At 37.1% G+C, this 19168-nt stretch overlaps 4 protein-coding genes and 1 non-coding gene across 5 annotated transcripts; 3 read left to right on the forward strand and 2 right to left on the reverse strand.

The window, feature by feature from the left end:
- Window positions 1-8113: 8113 nt before the first annotated feature.
- On the forward strand, window positions 8114-11136 carry LOC147491142 (protein CYSTEINE-RICH TRANSMEMBRANE MODULE 13-like). Its single transcript, XM_086565264.1, has 3 exons — window positions 8114-8496; window positions 8574-8751; window positions 10738-11136. Exons 1-3 carry the CDS (start codon window positions 8445-8447, stop codon window positions 10781-10783), a joined length of 276 nt encoding a protein of 91 aa, XP_086421390.1. The 5' UTR covers window positions 8114-8444; the 3' UTR covers window positions 10784-11136.
- A 583-nt stretch (window positions 11137-11719) lies between these two features.
- Window positions 11720-11793, reverse strand: TRNAT-AGU (transfer RNA threonine (anticodon AGU)). Its single transcript has one exon. It is a non-coding gene; the product is annotated as a tRNA-Thr (tRNA).
- A 347-nt stretch (window positions 11794-12140) lies between these two features.
- On the reverse strand, window positions 12141-14184 carry LOC147491144 (putative glycosyltransferase 7). Its single transcript, XM_086565698.1, has 2 exons — window positions 13506-14184; window positions 12141-13021 (listed from the first exon to the last, which is right to left on the reverse strand). The coding sequence occupies exons 1-2, from the start codon at window positions 14132-14134 to the stop codon at window positions 12334-12336; spliced, it is 1317 nt and encodes a 438-aa protein (XP_086421824.1). The 5' UTR covers window positions 14135-14184; the 3' UTR covers window positions 12141-12333.
- A 1685-nt stretch (window positions 14185-15869) lies between these two features.
- Window positions 15870-17165, forward strand: MC9 (metacaspase 9). Its single transcript, XM_086565839.1, has 2 exons — window positions 15870-16264; window positions 16442-17165. Exons 1-2 carry the CDS (start codon window positions 15919-15921, stop codon window positions 17020-17022), a joined length of 927 nt encoding a protein of 308 aa, XP_086421965.1. The 5' UTR covers window positions 15870-15918; the 3' UTR covers window positions 17023-17165.
- A 397-nt stretch (window positions 17166-17562) lies between these two features.
- On the forward strand, window positions 17563-18994 carry LOC147491146 (F-box/LRR-repeat/kelch-repeat protein At2g27520-like). The gene has a single exon (XM_086566798.1). The coding sequence runs from the start codon at window positions 17778-17780 to the stop codon at window positions 18855-18857; it is 1080 nt and encodes a 359-aa protein (XP_086422924.1). The 5' UTR covers window positions 17563-17777; the 3' UTR covers window positions 18858-18994.
- Window positions 18995-19168: the final 174 nt, after the last annotated feature.

The following is a 19168-nucleotide window of genomic DNA, read 5'->3' on the forward strand; positions in this document are numbered from 1 at the left end:
CAGCGAGTGCAGCGATTCGTGTGTTGAAGTGATTCATTTGCTTTTCTGACAAAGCTCTTATGCTTACTTCAGTTCGTCCTATCATAGGGTTCCTTGCCTAACACTCTCTGGTTGTTGCTTTCCTACTTGCGTCTAATTTATCACGAACAACGCCAGCAGCCACACCACGTACAGTTCCTATCTTCAAGAATGCAGCATCATACTCAGGTTTCTCCAGCGCAATGTTTGGGATTGTCAGGTGACACAATCAATTTAGTCTGAAGGACCCGGCCAGCAGCTTCCCAATTTAGAATCTAGATACCCAAGGACACCAGAAATATAGGAGGTCATATTCGTTGATGTTACGCTAATTATTGAGGCATTCTAGTTTATACTTGTTTTAACTTTTAAACTGGTAACCATGTAATTGATGCATATATGCACATATTCAATTTTGGACAATTAGATTAACTTAGGATGTCGAATAAAGTTGCACAACTTGAGACAACCCGTAGTTGAAGACAACCTCAGGGGTGTGTTCGATTGGCATGGGATAGCTACATTGGAAATCCACCTTTTAGTTTATAATAATATGAACATCAGAACATGCCACAGAATTTTGTTTAAAGCTAGATATTATGGTGTATTCCCAAGAAATATTGTATGATCAAAAGAAGCCGTGGTGTGTAAGTCGAGATAGATAAATGAATTTTAATTTGCAAGATGTTGCATTGCTGCTGATCTAATTCTTGTTCAATTTCTTAGTCCAAACGTTGACCTGTTCACCTGAACATCATAAGCATCCACTTTTAGATGGAACGAAATTGGACTGAGCCACTGAGCTGGAGGAAGAGACTAAGATATAACTAGTATACTGCATAGCAGTAGGGGTATGAGCAGAGAATTAGAAGTGCGTGGAGAGTGGAGAGTGGAGAGGGAGCAGGCACAGAAGAAGAAAAGAGATGAGGACATACATAAACCAACCAAATGACATTTTGGCCAAAAAGCCCCTGGCCTACGTACGCCACAAATTTAGGCCCAAATATATAAATTGACTGATAATTTCGGTTTTAGACATAGTTGACCAATAATTACGGTTTTAGGACAAAAACGAGCTGATATCACCATCTATCACTAATAATTTCGCTATAATGACATTTTCGGGCAGACCCGTGAGCAAGTTATTTTTTATTAATACCAATTATGACCTTCTTCTCCATCTAGCAAAAAAAAAACTCAAACTTGAAACTTGTAAAATACTTTTGAGATCTAAATGTTTCCATCTTTGAGTTAGTTGATTTGTATATGTGAACTTGTGATTAGTAATTTAAGATATGAGAAAACATTTATCTTTTTCTCCATCTAGTAACTTGTAAATTTTTTTGAAATCTAGTTGTTTCCATATTTGAGTTAGTTGATTTGTGTGTTGTGATTAGTGATTTATGTTGGAATCTTCATGTGTATTTCAAATACTTGTGTGTTGTTTAGTCCCACATTGATGAGCCACCACTAGCAAGTGAGGTATTTGAGGTGAACCTCTAACATAAGGGCGTGCCCTTAGGGTACAAAGGCTTTTGTGTTAGGAGGAGGACTCACCCAAAGCCACACGTTTGCCCGCCCGCACCGAACCGAAGTAGATTGGCGTGGGCTTGGGCTGTTTTGACTAGTGGGTAGTGGATTATCAATTGCCTAAACTTGTTTTTGCTTTTGCAGTTCTACTTTGATTAGGTTTTGTGAAACCGAATTAAAGAGGTGTCCTTCTCCATCTATGATTGATCATGCCTCTATATAAACACAGCCTATGTTCATTGGGGATGCATCACGAACGAGAGAGAGAGGAGGGAGAGATAGAAACGCTACTATCTCTACACATCGAGTGCAGCGTGCATATATCACGCCACTATAGAACCCGGTAAGCGAAGTTGAAGTCGCCCTACACCCTTCTCTTACCTCGAAAGCGGATAAGGATTTTATTGCTTCAATCTTCTTTCTCTTTCTTCTTCTGTCGGCCGAGAGAGAGTTATATTCATTTCTAGAGGGGTAGTCTATTAGTGCAAAGTTACTTGTTGCCTTTTCGCACCATTGGAAAGGGCGAAATCTTTCCTTAAGGGACGGCCTAATCAGCGCCTTGGTTATTACCCGTTAATATGTCCTTGTCTTCTATATGTTTTCTTTTATCTGCATACAACAATCTTAAGGAAAGATCAAGATGTCTACACTGTTGACACCGCGCCCGATCAAAGAAACTAGTGCGAGTCATGGAAGTAACCGTCTATGAGAGATCTTTGCACCTATTTGAATGCTTTCGCAATTTACCCAATGTGTCCAAGATTGAATCCTTCAACGGTTCACACTTCAAGAGATGGAGAGAAAGGGTGTTCACCCTAGATGTACTTTCAACTCACGCTAAGTATCTCATCGATCAAACACCCGTGGAGGTTCTAATGATTTGAAAGAAATCAAAGCCGCTTGGCTCAATGGGAATAAGGTATGTCGTCATGCTATTTTTGAGTACCTTGTCCAATGAGATTTTTGATATTTATTGTTCAAATAAGAATGCACATGATATTTGGGAGAGTTTGAACAAGAAATACATAATAGAGGATGCTGGTACTCAGAAATATGCTATTGGGAATTTTCTTAAGTTCCATATGAGAGAGGATAGAGATGTAACGTCTCAAATCCATGATTTTCATGTGCTGATTAATGATTTGAAAACTGAGGGTATTAATTTACCCGAATCCTTTGTTGCTGGATGTTTGATTGAGAAACTCCCCGAGTCTTGGAAACACTATAAAAATAGTATGAAGCATAAGCGTAAGCAGATGACTCTTGAGGATGTGATCATTCACATTCACATAGAGGAAAAGAACAAGACTCGGGATGAGGTGTTGTCTAAGGAATTTCATTCTAAAGCCAATATCATTGAAGGTAATCCCAGCAAATCTAACAAAACCTCTAAGAAGCAGAAGTCCAAAAAAAAATAAGAATTTCAAGGTCAAAGGCACTTCTTTTAAAAGGAGTAAATCGCAATGGAAATTGTTATGTTTGTGGTAAACCGACATAGGGCTTTTCGGTCTGGACACAAGAAAGACACCGATGATCCTCCCAATGCTAATCTAGTTGAGGGAGATGATATTGTTGTTGGCTAATGTCGTGTCACAAGTGTTCATAGCCTTTGGGAAGAAGGCTGGGTACTAGATTCAGTGCCACCCGCCACGTCTGTGGTGATGTTGAAGCCTTCTCAGATTACATACTAGTGAAAGATGAAAAGGTCTATATGGGTGACTCTAGGGTCTGCATTTCTGTTGAGGGAGCAGGCAAGGTTCTTCCGAAGTTAACCGGGGAAAACCCTTTCACTTAGTAATGTTCTTCATGAGAATCTGATTTATGTCTCTCTGGGAAAATTTGGCGTCAAGGTGACTTTTGAGAGTGACAAGTTTGTTCGACAAAGAATGAGGGTTTTGTTGGTAAAGGTTATTGTAATAACGATTGGTCTTTTCATGTTGAATGTACTTGACAACATTATTATTAATAAGAATGAATGAATACCTTATTCTTGACTCTTTTAATATATGGCATGGTAGACTAGGACATGTGAATGTTCAATATATGAAAAGGATGAAAGCATGTGGTTTATTGTCTAATATTTCGATTTTTCTAATGATAAATGTGAGATATGTCTTTGAGACTAAAGCCACGAAGAAACCACAATAGAAGCTGTGTCTAGAGATAAAACCTGAATTACTAACTCTTATTCATCTGGTTTGGGTGAAATTGAAGTACCATGTCTAGAGGGGGAAGTTTTATTATATTACATTCATAGATGACTTCTCTAGGTACACCATGGTATATTTACTTAGACACAAGCATGAAGAGGTGAGATGTTTCTCAAGTACACTTAAGCTGTAAGATTAAGAGACTTGTTCGATAGGGGTGGAGAATATGAGTCTAACCCCTTCCGGGACTTTTGTGACAAGAATGGCATTATTCATGAGACTACTCCACCATACTCTCTCGAGTCTAATGGAGTAGCGAACGGAAAAACAGAACACTTAAAAGAGATGATGAATGCTATGCTAAAAAGTTTGGGCTTCCACTGAACTTGTGGGGAAGCAATCCTATCTGCTTGCCATATCTGAGAATAGGATACCCAACAAGAAAACAGGGAATAAGACACCATATGAGTTATGGAAAGGTCATGTAACCCCGACATACTTAAAAATGTGGGGGTGTCTTGCTAAGGTTCTTGTGAACGAACCTAAAAAAAGAAAAATTGGGACCTAGATGGTTCCATTGAGAAATACAAGGCTAGACTTGTAGTCAAGGGGTTCTCTCGGAAGAAAGGCATTGACTATTTTGATACTTATGCTCTGTAACTAGGATTTCTTCTATAAGAGTTCTAATGGCTCTAGCTGCTATTCATAATTTATTTATTCATCAAATGGATGTAAAAGCTGCATTTTGAATGGTGATCTTGATGAAGAAATATATATGATGCGACTGAGAATTGATAGTGTAGGGGAATGAGCATAAGGTATGCAAGTTAGTTAAGTCTTTATATGGGTTGAAACAAAGCGCCAAAACAATGGCATGAAAAGTTTGTGGTGTCATGATGTCTAATGGATATCACATAAATGATCTTTGATAAATGTATTTACTTCAAATCTTTTGATGTGAATTCATATGTGATTATCTGTCTATATGTGGATGACATGTTAATCATGAGTCCTAGCCTTGATGTTGTGAGAAACACCAAGATGTTTTATCCTCCCAATTTGAAATGAAGGATTTGGGAGGTTTGATGTGATTCTTGGAATCAAAATCATCGAGAAAGCGATGATGGCTATACGCTTTCACAAGAGCATTATGTTGAGAAGTTTTTGAAGAAGTTTAACTTTTATGATAGTAAGCACATTAATGCGACACCTTATGAGGCAAATAGTGAACTTGGGAGAAATGCTCAACATGGTGTACTTCGATCTAGATATGCCCAAATTATTGGTAGTCTCATGTACTTGATGAATTGCACTAGACGACATTGCTTATGCGAGTTAGCGGCTAGCGGATACACTCATTGTCCTAGTGAGGAACATTGGAGTGTGTTAGAGATTAGCCAAGTACTTGAGAGGAACAATGAATTACGGCATAAGGTTTAGACAAACTCCACCGTGATAGAGGGTTATTGTGATGCAACTGGATATCGATTCTCATGATATCAAGTCCACTAGTGGTTATATTTTCACCCCTTTGGAAATCTTCTAAGCGGACCTTGATAGCTCGTTCAACCATGGAGTCGAGCTTATTGCTTTAGATAAAGCAAAACGAAATTTGAGTGGCTTAGAAACCTCTTGGCGGATCTTCCTATTGGTACAAAACCGCCTCGGTACATACCTATGCATTGTATTTGTCGGTAATTTGATAGCAAAGGCAAAAACAAATTGTATAATGGGAAGCGGGGGCATATTAAATGCGAGACTACGATCTATAAAGCATTTCTTTGGAATCTGGAGTTGTGGCTCTAGATTATGTGAGGTCGAGTTAAATTTGGCCGATCCTCGACAAAGCCACTTAACGGGGAGACAAGTGGTTGATCGTCGAGGGGGATGAGACTTTTTGCCTTAGATAGAGGCTTACATCGACGGCAACCCCACCTATGTGATTGGAGATCCCATGAAGTAGGTTCAAAGGAAAAACAAGTCACCTAGTAAATCCGGTATGCTATTGTCTTTATTTGAGGCGAAATTTTATTAGATAGCATTTTTGTATACTTTGTATAACTTGAATAGCAATGAGAAAAAGGATGAGTTATTTTACTCTTAATGGAATCCATAGTCCATTATTTTTATGAGATAGTGTATTTTAACTGCTATGTACACTTGATGGATATCCACCTACGTGAATGTAGAGGCTGGGTCGGTTCTTATGGGTATTGTGCAAATACTCTAGAGCATTCACTTAAACGGGTATTTGAGTTTTCATGAGCGGGCATATAATGAAAAGCAATGTGGGTGCATGTCTATTTTACTACAAGGGAATGTTGGTTCAAAATTTTTTAATCCCCACTTTCACGTATTATAAGACATGTTACCCTATGACCGGTTGGCTTAGAAAAGCACCGATATCTTATGCATTATTTTTTCGATTCTCTCGGCATTTCGTTAACCCGTTTCTTTTTGTAATATCTATTCCAAAATAGTGGGGACTATAAGTATTTTGAAATAGTGGGGGATTGTTGGAATCTTCATGTGTATTTCAAATACTTGTGTGTTGTTTAGTCCCACATTGATGAGCCACCACTAGCAAGTGAGGTATTTGAGGTGAACCTCTAACATAAGGCGTGCCCTTAGGGTACAAAGGCTTTTGTGTTAGGAGGGAGGACTCACCCAAAGCCCACCTGCTTGCAGCGCCCAAAGTCGTGGCGTGGGCTTGGGCTTAGGCTGTTTGACTAGTGGGTAGTGGATTATCAATTGCCTAAACTTGTTTTTGCTTTTGCGACAAGTTTCGGCTAAGCTAAAGTTCTACTTTGATTAGGTTTTGTGAAACCGAATTAAAGAGGTGTCCTTCTCCATCTATGATTGGTCATGCCTCTATATAAACACATGACTATGTTCATTGGGGGATGCATCCGAAACGAGAGAGAGGGGCTTGAGAGATAGAACTTCGTGTCTTTGCTACTATCTCTACATTGAAGTGCATATCTTCTTTGCCCACTATAGAAACAATAAAAGCGAAGTTGAAGTCGCCCTACACCCTTCTCTCTTACCTCCTAAAGCGGATAAAGGATTTTCTTGCTTCAATGAATAGGAGAGTTATATTCTTTACAGAGGGTAGTCTATTCTAGTGCAAAAAGTTAGGCTGGCATTAACCATTGAATCCGTGAGGAAGGCGCCATCTGTTGCCTTTCTGCACCATTGGAAGGGGCGAAATCTTTCCTTAAGGACAGCCTAATCCGCGCCTTGGTTATTACCTGTTAATCTGTCCTTGTCTTCTATAAGTTTCTTTTATCTAATTACAACAATTTAAACTATAAGAAAACATCTTATTCTCTTATGACAAATACTCTTTTCATTTTTCAATTCTAGATTATTGATAATTGAAAAATAATTGGATCGATTTCGACACCGGTTCGACAAATAATTGAACAACAATTGAATTTCTTTTTCAAATTCTCGAATTTTGTGTTAATCAATTGTGTGATTTATCTCGATTTCAATATTGTTATTGTCGATTATATTTTTAAGTTTGGAGTAGTAGTCCGATACACATGCAAATACCACTATGCATATATACAACACACATGCACACATCATTATGCATGTGTACAACACATGCAAACACACACTATTCATATGTATACCAACATGCACACACTATTATACATGTGTATAACATACATGCAAACATCATTATGTATGTGTATAACACATATGCAAACACTATTTATGTGTATACATGTGCAAAACAAACATGCAAACACTACTATGTATGTGTATACCACACATGTACACACCATTATGCATGTGTGTAACAAACATGCAAACACTAATACCACACATGCACACACTAATATGTATGTATTCAACAAACATGCAAACACTATTATGCATGTGTACAACATGAAATAAATTAAAATTTTCATGTTAGTCATACCATAAAATGTGAGTGTATTTGAAAAGTCACGTGGGAGTTTTTTCCACTAGACACAACATTTTGATTTTAATTTAACTGATAAAAACTTAAATAAGGATAATATCATTATTTGCAAACTATATACGAAATTAAAACGCAATTTTGTCTTGGTCCGTTTTCTGTCGCTACACCCACTTGATGATTATTGGATTTGACAGTATGGGCCAGAACCTGAGGCCCATTAATGTATCACGGAAGGCTGTTTTGAATAGGTTGGGTTGGGAACCAGCTGTCACCGTAGTCCACACTCCGCAGACCTCAATTTCGGTAGATTTTTTTTTATTTTATCAATTTGGGTAGAATTGGTACCTAAAAGAAATTTTCCAGTGTTGAAATTTTCCACAAAACTGACTTAACTATACTTTAATATTGTCTTTTTGAAAAGATGATGCTACATTCTGGAAATTTTGTGCTTTTCTTATTGGAAGTCAAGATTTTCGACACTGTTTTAGGTGGATTTTTGGCTTGTTCCATTCGGCTACAAGCACCCAGGCATCCAGCCAACATCAAATATAGCGGTGGCCTGAGTTATCAAATTTCAATATATCAATACATTTATTTTTTTTTTTTTTTCGATATTTCAACCTATTTCACACATTTCCACCACGCGTTAACAACACCACGACGTCTTCCTATTAAAGTAAAAGCGCGTTAAAAAAAGTTATCAAATCCTTTGTTTAACTACCCCTCTCCTCTCTCAACTAAATTTCATCTTCTTTTTTTTTTACCTATAAAAACTTCATTTCCAAATATCCCATTCCAAACGTTAAAAAATGAGTTATTACAATCAACAACAACACCCAGTTGGTGTTCCTCCTCCTCAAGGTACCCTCTATTTTTTTTTCTCTATGTTTCTAGATCTCATTTTACATGTTTTTGTGATTGTTAAATTTTTTTTTTAGGATACCCACCAGAAGGGTATGGTAAAGATGGAGGTTACCCACCACAAGGGTATCCACCACAAGGGTATCCACCACCACAACAAGGTTACCCTCAACAAGGTGGTTACCCTCAACAGGGATACCCACCTCAATACCCACCACCTCAACAGAAGCAGAGCAGTGGTTGTTTGGAAGGATGGTAAGCATTTTTGTGGTTTATATGATGAGATCTGTTGTAGCATTGAATTAAATGTTAGATCACAATATTAGATTGTTTTGATATCTGTTATTGGATAGAGATTGGTCATAAAAGTAAAAAATTGTGTGTATTAAGATAAATTAGTTTTATTTAATTTTGGATGAGATTTGGGAGGTTGTCGTGTGAGTGGAAGTAAAGATCTGTTATGTTAGGGAATATATTGAATGTTTTTTTTAATGCTTGCTTTTGCTACCTACAAGTTTGTTTTAAATTGGAGATGGTTAATTAATTTTTAGAAACGATGAGTTATTTGGTACAAGATGGAGATTTAGTTGGTAGGAACTAAGTAATGTTGGATTTTGTTCGGATTTTTGGAAGTAATATTGGGATGTGGAGCAGTTGATGACTAGCAAAGTCAGTAAAACCTTTGGGTGATGATACCAGAGATCTGGGCATCGAAGAGTTACTAATCTCATTTAAACATAGGCTTACCAATAAAAAATATATATATATATATATATATTGGGATGTGGAGTGCAAAAGATTGTGATTATGTTTGAGATAAGAAATAACTTTTGTTGCATTTTGAAATTAAGGTCAATCTATATCCAACAAAATGATACCAAAATTTGTTGGGTAGAATGGTATCTTTTGAGTAGGCTATTTGTATTGAAATTGGAATAGGGTAGTTTTTAAAACACAATGGTTATAATATAGCTTATTGCTTTGTTAAAAGGATCGCTGATCAATGTAAGGAATATTTACTTTAGATCCCTCCAATATAGCAGTATTTAATGAAAATGCGTCTCTTTAACAGCAGAAAAAAAAAGTATTTAATGAAAATAGTATGCGGAAGAGTTTAAGATATGATGTGTGAACAAAAAACATGCCTTGGACCAATTCCAGCCGACCTGCACTCTTCAATTTTGACATTTCTGGACGTATATTTCCAATTGGATGTTCATCAATTACATAGCCTAAAGGAATGGATTTTGTCTTCTGTTCTCAAATTGTGTTGCATAATAAATTTTCTCTGTGGTAAGCATATAATTAAATGATTCTTAAATAGATCTTAATGAACACTGGAAACTGATACATGCTCTGCATGTCGCAGACACTGGCATGGAAAAGAAACTTTTGAGGAGCATTAGAGTGGTACCTGAAAATGAATTTTGTTATTTGAAATGATATGATGAGATAAATTTAGTGTTTTAACCTTGAATTGTTTTTTTTTTAACATCAAACCCCATACCTAAATCTCAGTTTGTGCGTTAGAAGCTTTGGACCTCGTGCCCTTGCTATGAAATTGATTTTGTATAGTATAGATTGGAAATGTGTTGGTATGGATACTAATATTTCGTCTGACTTATTTATGGGACGATTTAGGGTGAATATTCGTACACGTTGGGATGATTGCCTAGTTATAAAATTCTTTTTGGTAAATTGTTTAACACCATTCCTTTTGGAGGGGTCAAACACTTACAGTGCTTGTCTGTTTCAGCATTAACATGATAGGAAGTAAATCCAATAAGATCTAGGCATGATGTGACATAAATTGCATCACTTGACCACCATGACACATTATGCTGGGCTTGTGACCAGATGTTGACATCATAAGCTCGATAAACTTGAAAGGTAGATGATCTTTTGCCTCATATTAAACAAGGCGTTCTTATTTTGTAGAGGCAGAAACTTAGACAGTGAGTTGGTCTACAAACAGTGAAATAGGCCCTATGTCACTCTGCTATTTGTTCTTTGCTTCTGAGTGTGTATCTGATTGTTCAAAACTACTGTATACAGTATCAAGTGTTCTGTTTATTATTGTTTAAAATAAACAGAAAAAGAAATATCCTTTTATTCCGTCGATCAAGGACAAATACTGTTGGGCTTGAAAATGATAGTTGAGCAAGTATGTGGTGTGTTCTATCTTATTAATAATTAATACGTACATTTACTAAACAATTATTCATGAATGTGTCTCTGCAGTTTGGCGGCTCTTTGTTGCTGCTGCCTTCTAGATGCCTGCTTCTGAGCGTAACAAGATGTGGAGAGAAAGCTTGCAGAAACTAAATCCAGTTTGAGTCTTTATATGATGGATGCTCTCCAGTTGTGACATATTGGTCTTTATCATTTGGAAGTCCATCTCTTGCGTAATCTTTCCTTCATGTCTTATGTGTATCGGACTTTGTTTTTACAGATGAGAAAATGACATTATTACTTGTGAATGTTATGTTACTTGACTTTCTAGAAAACTCATCTTCAGTTGTGACATATTGGTTTTTATTGTTTGGAAGCCCATCTCTTTTGCGTAATCTTTCCTTCATGTCTTATGTGTATCGGACTTCGTTTTTATAGATATGAGAAAATGACATTATTACTTGTGAATGTTATGTTACTTGACTTTCTAGAAAACTCATCTTTCAATTATATGTTTATTATCCCGTAGTGTTTAGCTAGTTCATGTATTTTTTCGCTAATATATGTAGTTTTTAAAAAATAAAAAATTGATGGGAACTGCAGTTGGATTTACATCAGTCCCTTCAAAATTACGTTCCTTTATTTCTTCCATCTATCTATATGTTCGCGAGACTGTAAGAGACCATATCAAACAGGGACACACAAAGAAGGGTCTGAAAGTGTCTAAAAAATAGTTGGCATCTGATCTTTCAATACAGGAGGGTCGACTCTTATAGTTTTTTTTAAAAAGACCATTTATCTTTCCTGGAATAAAAGAAAAGAATTGTCAATTTGTTAGAGTTTGCTGGACAAAACTCTTAAAGCTTATTGAATATAATTTTTGGAGTGCGTGGATTTTCGATTCAGTAATTACTTGTTTTTAGTGATTACGGCCCAAGGGCAAAATGAGCTAGTGAAAAGATTGGTTGGGCAAGTAGCTCCATTCTGAGATGTTCCCCAACATGAGCTAGTGAAAAGATTGTTGGGCAAAAACAAAATGACAAAGAAAGAATGCTTTCATTGAGAGTTGAACTCAAGACCTCCCGCTTACTAAACGGGTGCTCTAACCAACTGAGCTATGAAAGCCACGTTTGTGCTATATTAAACAACTTGTTCATAGTAGAGTTGCTAAATTCAAAAGGGAATTTTCCCAGGTAAAGTAATGGAGACGTACTTGTTTGTGTGATACATCATACATTTGATGCCTAAAATTTACCAGAAACTCGGACTCAATACATAAATGTTTGATACTCAAACACTTTCAATTGGACTGATTCTCTCTGACTAACCCAAATTTTATACATAATTGTTTGATGCACAGTCATTTTCGATTGGACTGATTCTTTTTTGTGTGAATATAATGATGTTCTAAACATATTAAATTGATCAACAATTCAACATATAGATATTCTAAACAAAAATCACCCCGTAAATTGTTTTCAAGGCCTCAATAGTCATATTTAGTCTATAGTTTAATATATTGTGGATCGTTCATCTTCACAGTTAAATTGATGACTCCACATGATAATCAAACAGTCAATAATTACATCATCATACACTAACAAAAGATATAAATAAAACAAAACAATAAAATTACACCACACGTCACATACTGCATTCTTACTCTCATGATGGAAAATCAAAAGGCAGTGGAGACACCAACGAAGAGTCCAACAGATCATGATGCGTAAATCCGAAATTGTGCAACACTTGGTTATCAGCAAAATTTAGAACTTTCTGCATACCATTCGAACAATTTTCCCATGAATACATTTTACTATGTGCACCACCACAAGGTTGACACCCAGCGAAATGTGTTATAAATGGCCTTCGCCAACTTCCTCTTCCATAACCAGCTTCTTTAAGATACTTCTCCCTCAATGCACCATAAAACTCACTGACCTTTTCTGCATGTCTTCTTCTTGACTTAGGCACCCTCTTCTCTATGTCCATATACTTCTTGTTAATATTATCTAGTGTTTCAACAATCTCAACCCAATATCCTTCAAAGTAGTACTCATGTTCTAAGTAAATCTTGCCTGCCCATTTTTCTTTTTCTTTTAGTAGTAAATAAACGAGAGCCGATTGATCGCATGACTCTGGGAAAATCTTTTCTTTGAAGGTTGACTTGAGGATTTTACCCCAATTGTCATAGTTAGGACTTATTGGGCCCATACTAGCCCACACATCCATGAAGTCCATGGACCATTGACAGTTGCGGATTAAGAAGATACCCGCATTCAGGGCGACCCAACTCTTCTTTTCGTAGATCAAGTGTGGCCATCCGTGCACAATAAGGTTGTGGTTTTTGTACCTGATTCATAGAAAAAAGCTAATGGTAAGACGTCCAACACACACAAAGGGAGACTACAATTAAATGTACTAGTAGTTTGGTGCAGGGTTAAACCAGGGCCAGCCCTGAGTTTCAATGGGCCCAATGCAAGATCCACAAAATGAGGCTTTTATTTTCTTTTTCTTTATCCGGAAATGGGCTTTTGTTTGGGCTTTTAATGATATAGTGGGGTTTTTATAGTTAAATGGGGCTTTTTGTTTTGCTTTATTTTGGAGGGCCTATACAAGGGCTTAGACTACATAGCCTTAGGACCGGCCTTAGGTTAAACACACGCAATAGAAGGGAAAAACAATCATAAAAGATTATCAGGGCAAAACAATTATTAAATTAAAAAATTAGAAGCAAAATTGTCACAAAAAATGAACGAAGAGTCACATATAAAAAAATATTATAATACTATTGCAGTACTGGATTGGAATTTTTAAAATAGTTAAAATTGTATTACCTCTGCAAGGGTAGCTTGAACTCCATGTCGGTGAAAGCAGCGTCCGAATCTATCCACCAAATCCATTCAGCCTCTGGGTGAGCGATCATTGCAGCTCTAACAAGCGGAATTTTGGACCAAAATGTGTGCATTTTTGGATGAAACAAAACATTATTGTAAAAAATATCATACCCATGAATTCTACAATAATCAACCTTATTCTTAAAAAATCTCAATAGTAAATGATCACCAATAGGATTTTGACACGGCGTTGACTGTGATCCGGATAAAAGTAGTATTCTATCGTGTACACCAGCGGCGTATGATGGATGATGCTTCAACCAATCACTTCTTTTCTTATCCCAATTCTTAATGGGCTTTTCAATGGTGTAACTAATGTTGGGCTCATCATAGAAGGTTGGGTTAGTAGGGTCATGGAGTTGGTTCACACCCTGATCACTTTGGTGGGTGCAATTTAGTGACGGGAAGCTGTCTAATTGACTGAGTGAGTGAGAGAACGTCGTTGGGCTTGAATTGGGATTCTGATTGATATAGAACCAAAATGTCCATAGAAGTAAGAGAGCAACCATTGTTACTCCAATATATAGAAAGCCATCTGTGGGTTTTGCATGTAATGAAGTTTTGGCCATGATCAACTATGTTATCAGTGATGGTAGTGGTGTTTGGTGTTGCAATGGAGATATAGTTGCTTGTGGAGAAATGGTTTTTAAGGGAGGTTTTATCTTGGTTCTTGAATGAGGTGGTTTTGTTTGGTATTGGTAATTGCTAGACATCTGTAAAGGACGATCAAGTTTGCATGAGAGTTGTAGACGAATAATGAACATGGCAACTACAAATTTTAGTGAGAGTGAGAAGGACAAAGTGATAATAGTTCCAAAAGGTGCAAGTAGGTTTGCTTGGATTGTGTGTGAATTTGATGAAGATAGGGCACTTCCTCTGAAATGGAAACAATTTTTAGTCAATGACCTTGCATCATACTAGCTAGCTTGAGATGAGCTTTGCTTGCTTACTAAATTAGGAATGATACAGAATCAAGGGATCAAAGAGTTGCACTGAGCTAATTCATGTCCTATGGAATCTGACACAAACAAAAATTCGTGATTGTTGACACACTTAAAATTCTGTGTTTTAGTGTTTGGTTGAGTTTTTGTGAGATTGATCTCCGAACTATATGAAACATGTCTCCAAAAGATCGATAAGCTAAATTATCCTTAATTTCTAGCTCCCTCAAAAAGTTGTATATATAAGTTAAAGAATTGTGGAACATAATTTTTTTTTTTTTATATAAGTAAATTTCATTCAATTGATTGCAAAATGTGGTACAAGTGAGAGAGAAGCTCACTTAACACCTCCTAAGACATCTTAGCAATACTGTAAAGCTCTTTTAAAAGAGAAATTACGCCCCAATATTCCACCCTATCACTAGCAACAATGTCATTGCTAGAGATGCACCTAGTTAGTCAACATGATCATCTTCATGTTCCTTTTCTAGGATAGACTGAAGCCCTATTGTTTGTTCATTCCACAACCCTTAGTGTTATTCCCATATATTTTCCCGAAAAGCTTTTCAAGGCCTATTCTTCCTCATCGGGATGTTATTCTCAAGTTGGTTGCTAATGGCACGACCATGTATGTATTTGATCCAATCGCGAGACATTAGGGAGTTTTGGCTTGGCTGATGCGTAGATAGGATATTGAGAACATTATATCTGCAAGTAAGCGAATTTTGAAAATTCTAGGAGTGTAAATGAACGGGACTATGACACTCTATCCGCTAATAATGAGTCAATTTTAGATGTCTCCGGCCCAGAACCCTTCGGTTCCTACGTTTATTTGATCAAAAGAGAACATAAAAAAAAAATTGTTTGGCCACGCAGTACATGTGTCTAAAACTCAAAAATGTCCAGGGAATCCGTTATGCACTTACGTGTGAGACGCCTTTTTTTTATGACTTCAACTCTGTTAGCATTCCGCATGCGTAATATATTCTCTATAGCATTACGGTATATATTGGTATAAGCTTGTAGGCTAATCACATCATAAGACCACTCTTGTGATGTCAGTTCTCTTTTATAATTAGTTTTCTCCCCATAAATGTGGAGAGTACGTTTGGTATCTTAAGGGGAATAATTAAACACTCTACTTGTTTGTTAAGTCTTTTGCAAAGTTTTGTTTGAAGAAATTGTGCACGTTTTATACTTGTATAGAAGTAAAAGCTAAGATCACCAAAACGCAATAATGTGACTCATTTATACGGGAAAACAATACGAAACCACTGCTTTTGCTTGTACGCAAAGCCTCAACTGTTACAAAATATGTCAATCCTAAGGTCCTACCTTATAAAAGTATAGGTGCTTAGAACTCATTTTAGTCATTGAATTACGAGAACTCTGCAATATCCTGCATACAAAAAATGGAGATGGGAAAGAAGAGAATGGCTATATTGGTTGGATGCAACTACCCAAATAGCCCAAATGAGTTGCATGGCTGCATTAACGATGTTTTGTCAATGCACGATACACTTGCAAGTCGTTTCGGATTTGAACCGAAGAACATTGAGGTCTTGACCGATGCACCGGATTCATTGGTCATGCCTACAGGTGCCAATATAATGAAAGCACTTAATCGAATGATTGATCAGGCTGAGCCAGGGGATGTGCTATACTTCCATTATAGCGGTCATGGAACAAGGCTTCCTTCGAAACATGGAATTTGGCACGACGAAGCCATTGTTCCTTGTGATATGAATCTCATCACTGGTATGTACCCTGTTCACTATAATTCTATATGCTAATATATATACCACCATACCGGTTATAGTATCTGTGGAAATGTGGAATGTTTACAGTTAAAAATTAACAAAATATGATCCGTTTTTGTTTGAAGAAAACATTCGTGTAAAATGAATACTCGGATAACCCAAACTCACAATGCAGATGTTGATTTCCGACGTCTTGTGAACCGTTTGCCAGAAAAGTCCAGCTTCACAATTATCTCGGATTCATGCCATAGCGGCGGCCTCATTGACAAGGAGAAAGAACAAATTGGTCCTAGTGCTACAAACTCGACATCATCGCTAACTGCCAGTTGTCCTAAAATCATTCCAATTGATAACATTTTAGATCATCTAACATCTCTCTCAGGCATCCAATCACCGGATATTGGAGCTCATTTGTCACAGATTTTCGGAAATGAAGCGAGCACCAAGTACCTTCAAAATGATGTTCAATTGGGCCTATCAGGGCCCATACATCCTGACTCGGGCATCCTTCTTAGTGGGTGTCAATCGAACGAGACATCAGCTGATATGAATCCAACATTGGAGGAAGGAGGTAAAGCTTATGGAGCATTCAGTAATGCTATTCAAACGATTTTAAAGGAACACGGCACTTCACTTAGTAACAGAGAATTGGTCACCAAGACAAGAGAGCTCTTACAAGCACAAGGTTTTTATCAGCACCCTTGCCTATATTGTAGTGATGACAATGCTGATGCACCATTCTTATGCAAAACTTAACAAGGACCATCTAAGATGATATTTGATTGTAATTAACTTCCAATAAAGCATTGTGCCTTACCAATCAAATGTCCATACTTTCATAGACAATATTGTTAAATTATCCGTTAATAAAAGTGTGCCTCATGTGGAAATTAAATAGATCCCTCTTGATTCATATCCTTCCATCAATTCCGTTGTGAGCCAATAAATTTCTGAAAGATTGAATTCTGTTTTGGATAACTCTGTTGAATATGACATATAAGAACTCCATCAATAAATAATACAATTGTGGAGGATATGGTGGATGAGCCTAAGCCCTTATCGAAATGCCCATGGAATGTCCAGACGTGACAATGCCCATGTAGTCACTCATATATGAATTTGAACCATATTTTGCAGCCAGATCTTTGACAGACTCTAAAACTCGAGGTCTAAATCGCAAACTATCCAATCGGATTTTATGAATTCGGATCTAGCCCAGACCTTTGTTTGCCGGCCCTATCGCAAAAAGATGTATAGCTGCCATAGGGCACCTTAACGCAACATGGACGTGTGTCATATTGCTATTTCGATGCGGCCAGGCATCGAAGTAGAATGCCAGAGGATTAGATCAAGAAATAAAGCCCATATTTAACCAGATTTCTGTTACTGACGCCAAGAGGAATTCCTAATTAAAACCAAGCAAACTAACAGAAGAAGAAAAGTTGGTGATGATGGCAACCCGGAATAATAATGAAAACAGGATCATGCATATCTGCTGATGGAGTGATGGTATGAAGAAAAGAAAATCAGTTGTGCCACCATATTTTGATGAAAGAATCATGCTCAACATACTCACAAGGCTTCCTGCAGCCAAACTTTGCGAGTTGAGGTATTGTTGCAAACAGTGGTATAAGTTAATTAGCAGTTCACTTTTCATTAATGCCCACCTTAAACGTCAATCAAATCCTTGTGTGATTGCCATACCATCACATGATGATGGACTTGCAAGTTTTGTGACCATAAAAATTAAGGAAGAAAAGGCTACTGTCTGTAAATTGTACACAAAATTGAGACACTTCGTCGGAAGTAGTTGCAATGGTTTACTTTTAACGGAGAATATGTTAGGGAATTTATCTATATGCAACCCCGTTACCGGTCAGCTGCTCAAACTGCCTCCTTCTACTAAAAGGAACAAAGACTACGTACAAGGGATCACGTTCGTTAATTCTACTAGGGAATATAAAGTGGTGTCTATTTTCATCACTAAAGCTCATTTGCTCGGATGTGAAGTGCTTAATACATTTGATGCTAGTACATGGAGATCGGTAAGTTCATCTTTCAAGCACCTACACAATTACAAGTTCTTAGGCAATAATTCCATTTCAATTAAAGGAGTTTTTCATTTTATTATTTATGCTACTTCTACATTGAACCGTGAAAGTTCTTTCTATGTAATTTCTTTTGACGCCACTGAGGAGAAATTTTACAAATCAGAATTCCCATACTGTTGGAGAAGATATGAAGTATTACACGAAATAGACGGCTGTCCATCTATCGTGGCGCCAAACCTACACACATCTTCTCAATGTGATATCTGGGTTTTGAAGGATCTTTACAGGGGGGAATGGAGTAAGAACTACAGTTTAAACATGAAAGATTTAGGTAAAAGATTTTCTAATGCATGGTTTGTTTCGGTGGCTACTCTTGAAAATGGTAGATTCTTGATACTAGATCTATATGAAGATGGATGTAAAAAGAATTTTGTATATGATGTCCAACTGCAGCAACTGAGGCCTTTGAAGGTTAATCAGTGCACACACTATTATTTCCAACCTTATGTTGAGAGCCTCGTCCCTTGCCCAAAGCCATGAGGTCCTTTTCAGGTCGACTGCTTTATCTCTGTTTTTAATGCAGTCTTTACGATTCAATTATACTCCACATTTAATGCAGTGTAGTGTTCAAAATGCTTCAACACGAGGACTCAACTCAGAACTGGTTACTGTTGTTCGATGGATTTGTCATGCCATTTTCACACTATTACACTTTGTTTTTTCTTGTACTGTGTCAATTAGTTCATTTGCAAAAAGACTTGCAGGGCAAGGCAGTCAGAGAGGCAACTTAGGTGATTGCCTAAGGCTTCTGGTGTCTGCAATTACTTTGTAAATCCAACTATTTATCCCTC

This window comes from Coptis chinensis, chromosome 6 (genome assembly GCF_015680905.1).
Source record: "Coptis chinensis isolate HL-2020 chromosome 6, ASM1568090v1, whole genome shotgun sequence".
NCBI classification, from domain to species: Eukaryota; Viridiplantae; Streptophyta; class Magnoliopsida; order Ranunculales; family Ranunculaceae; genus Coptis; species Coptis chinensis.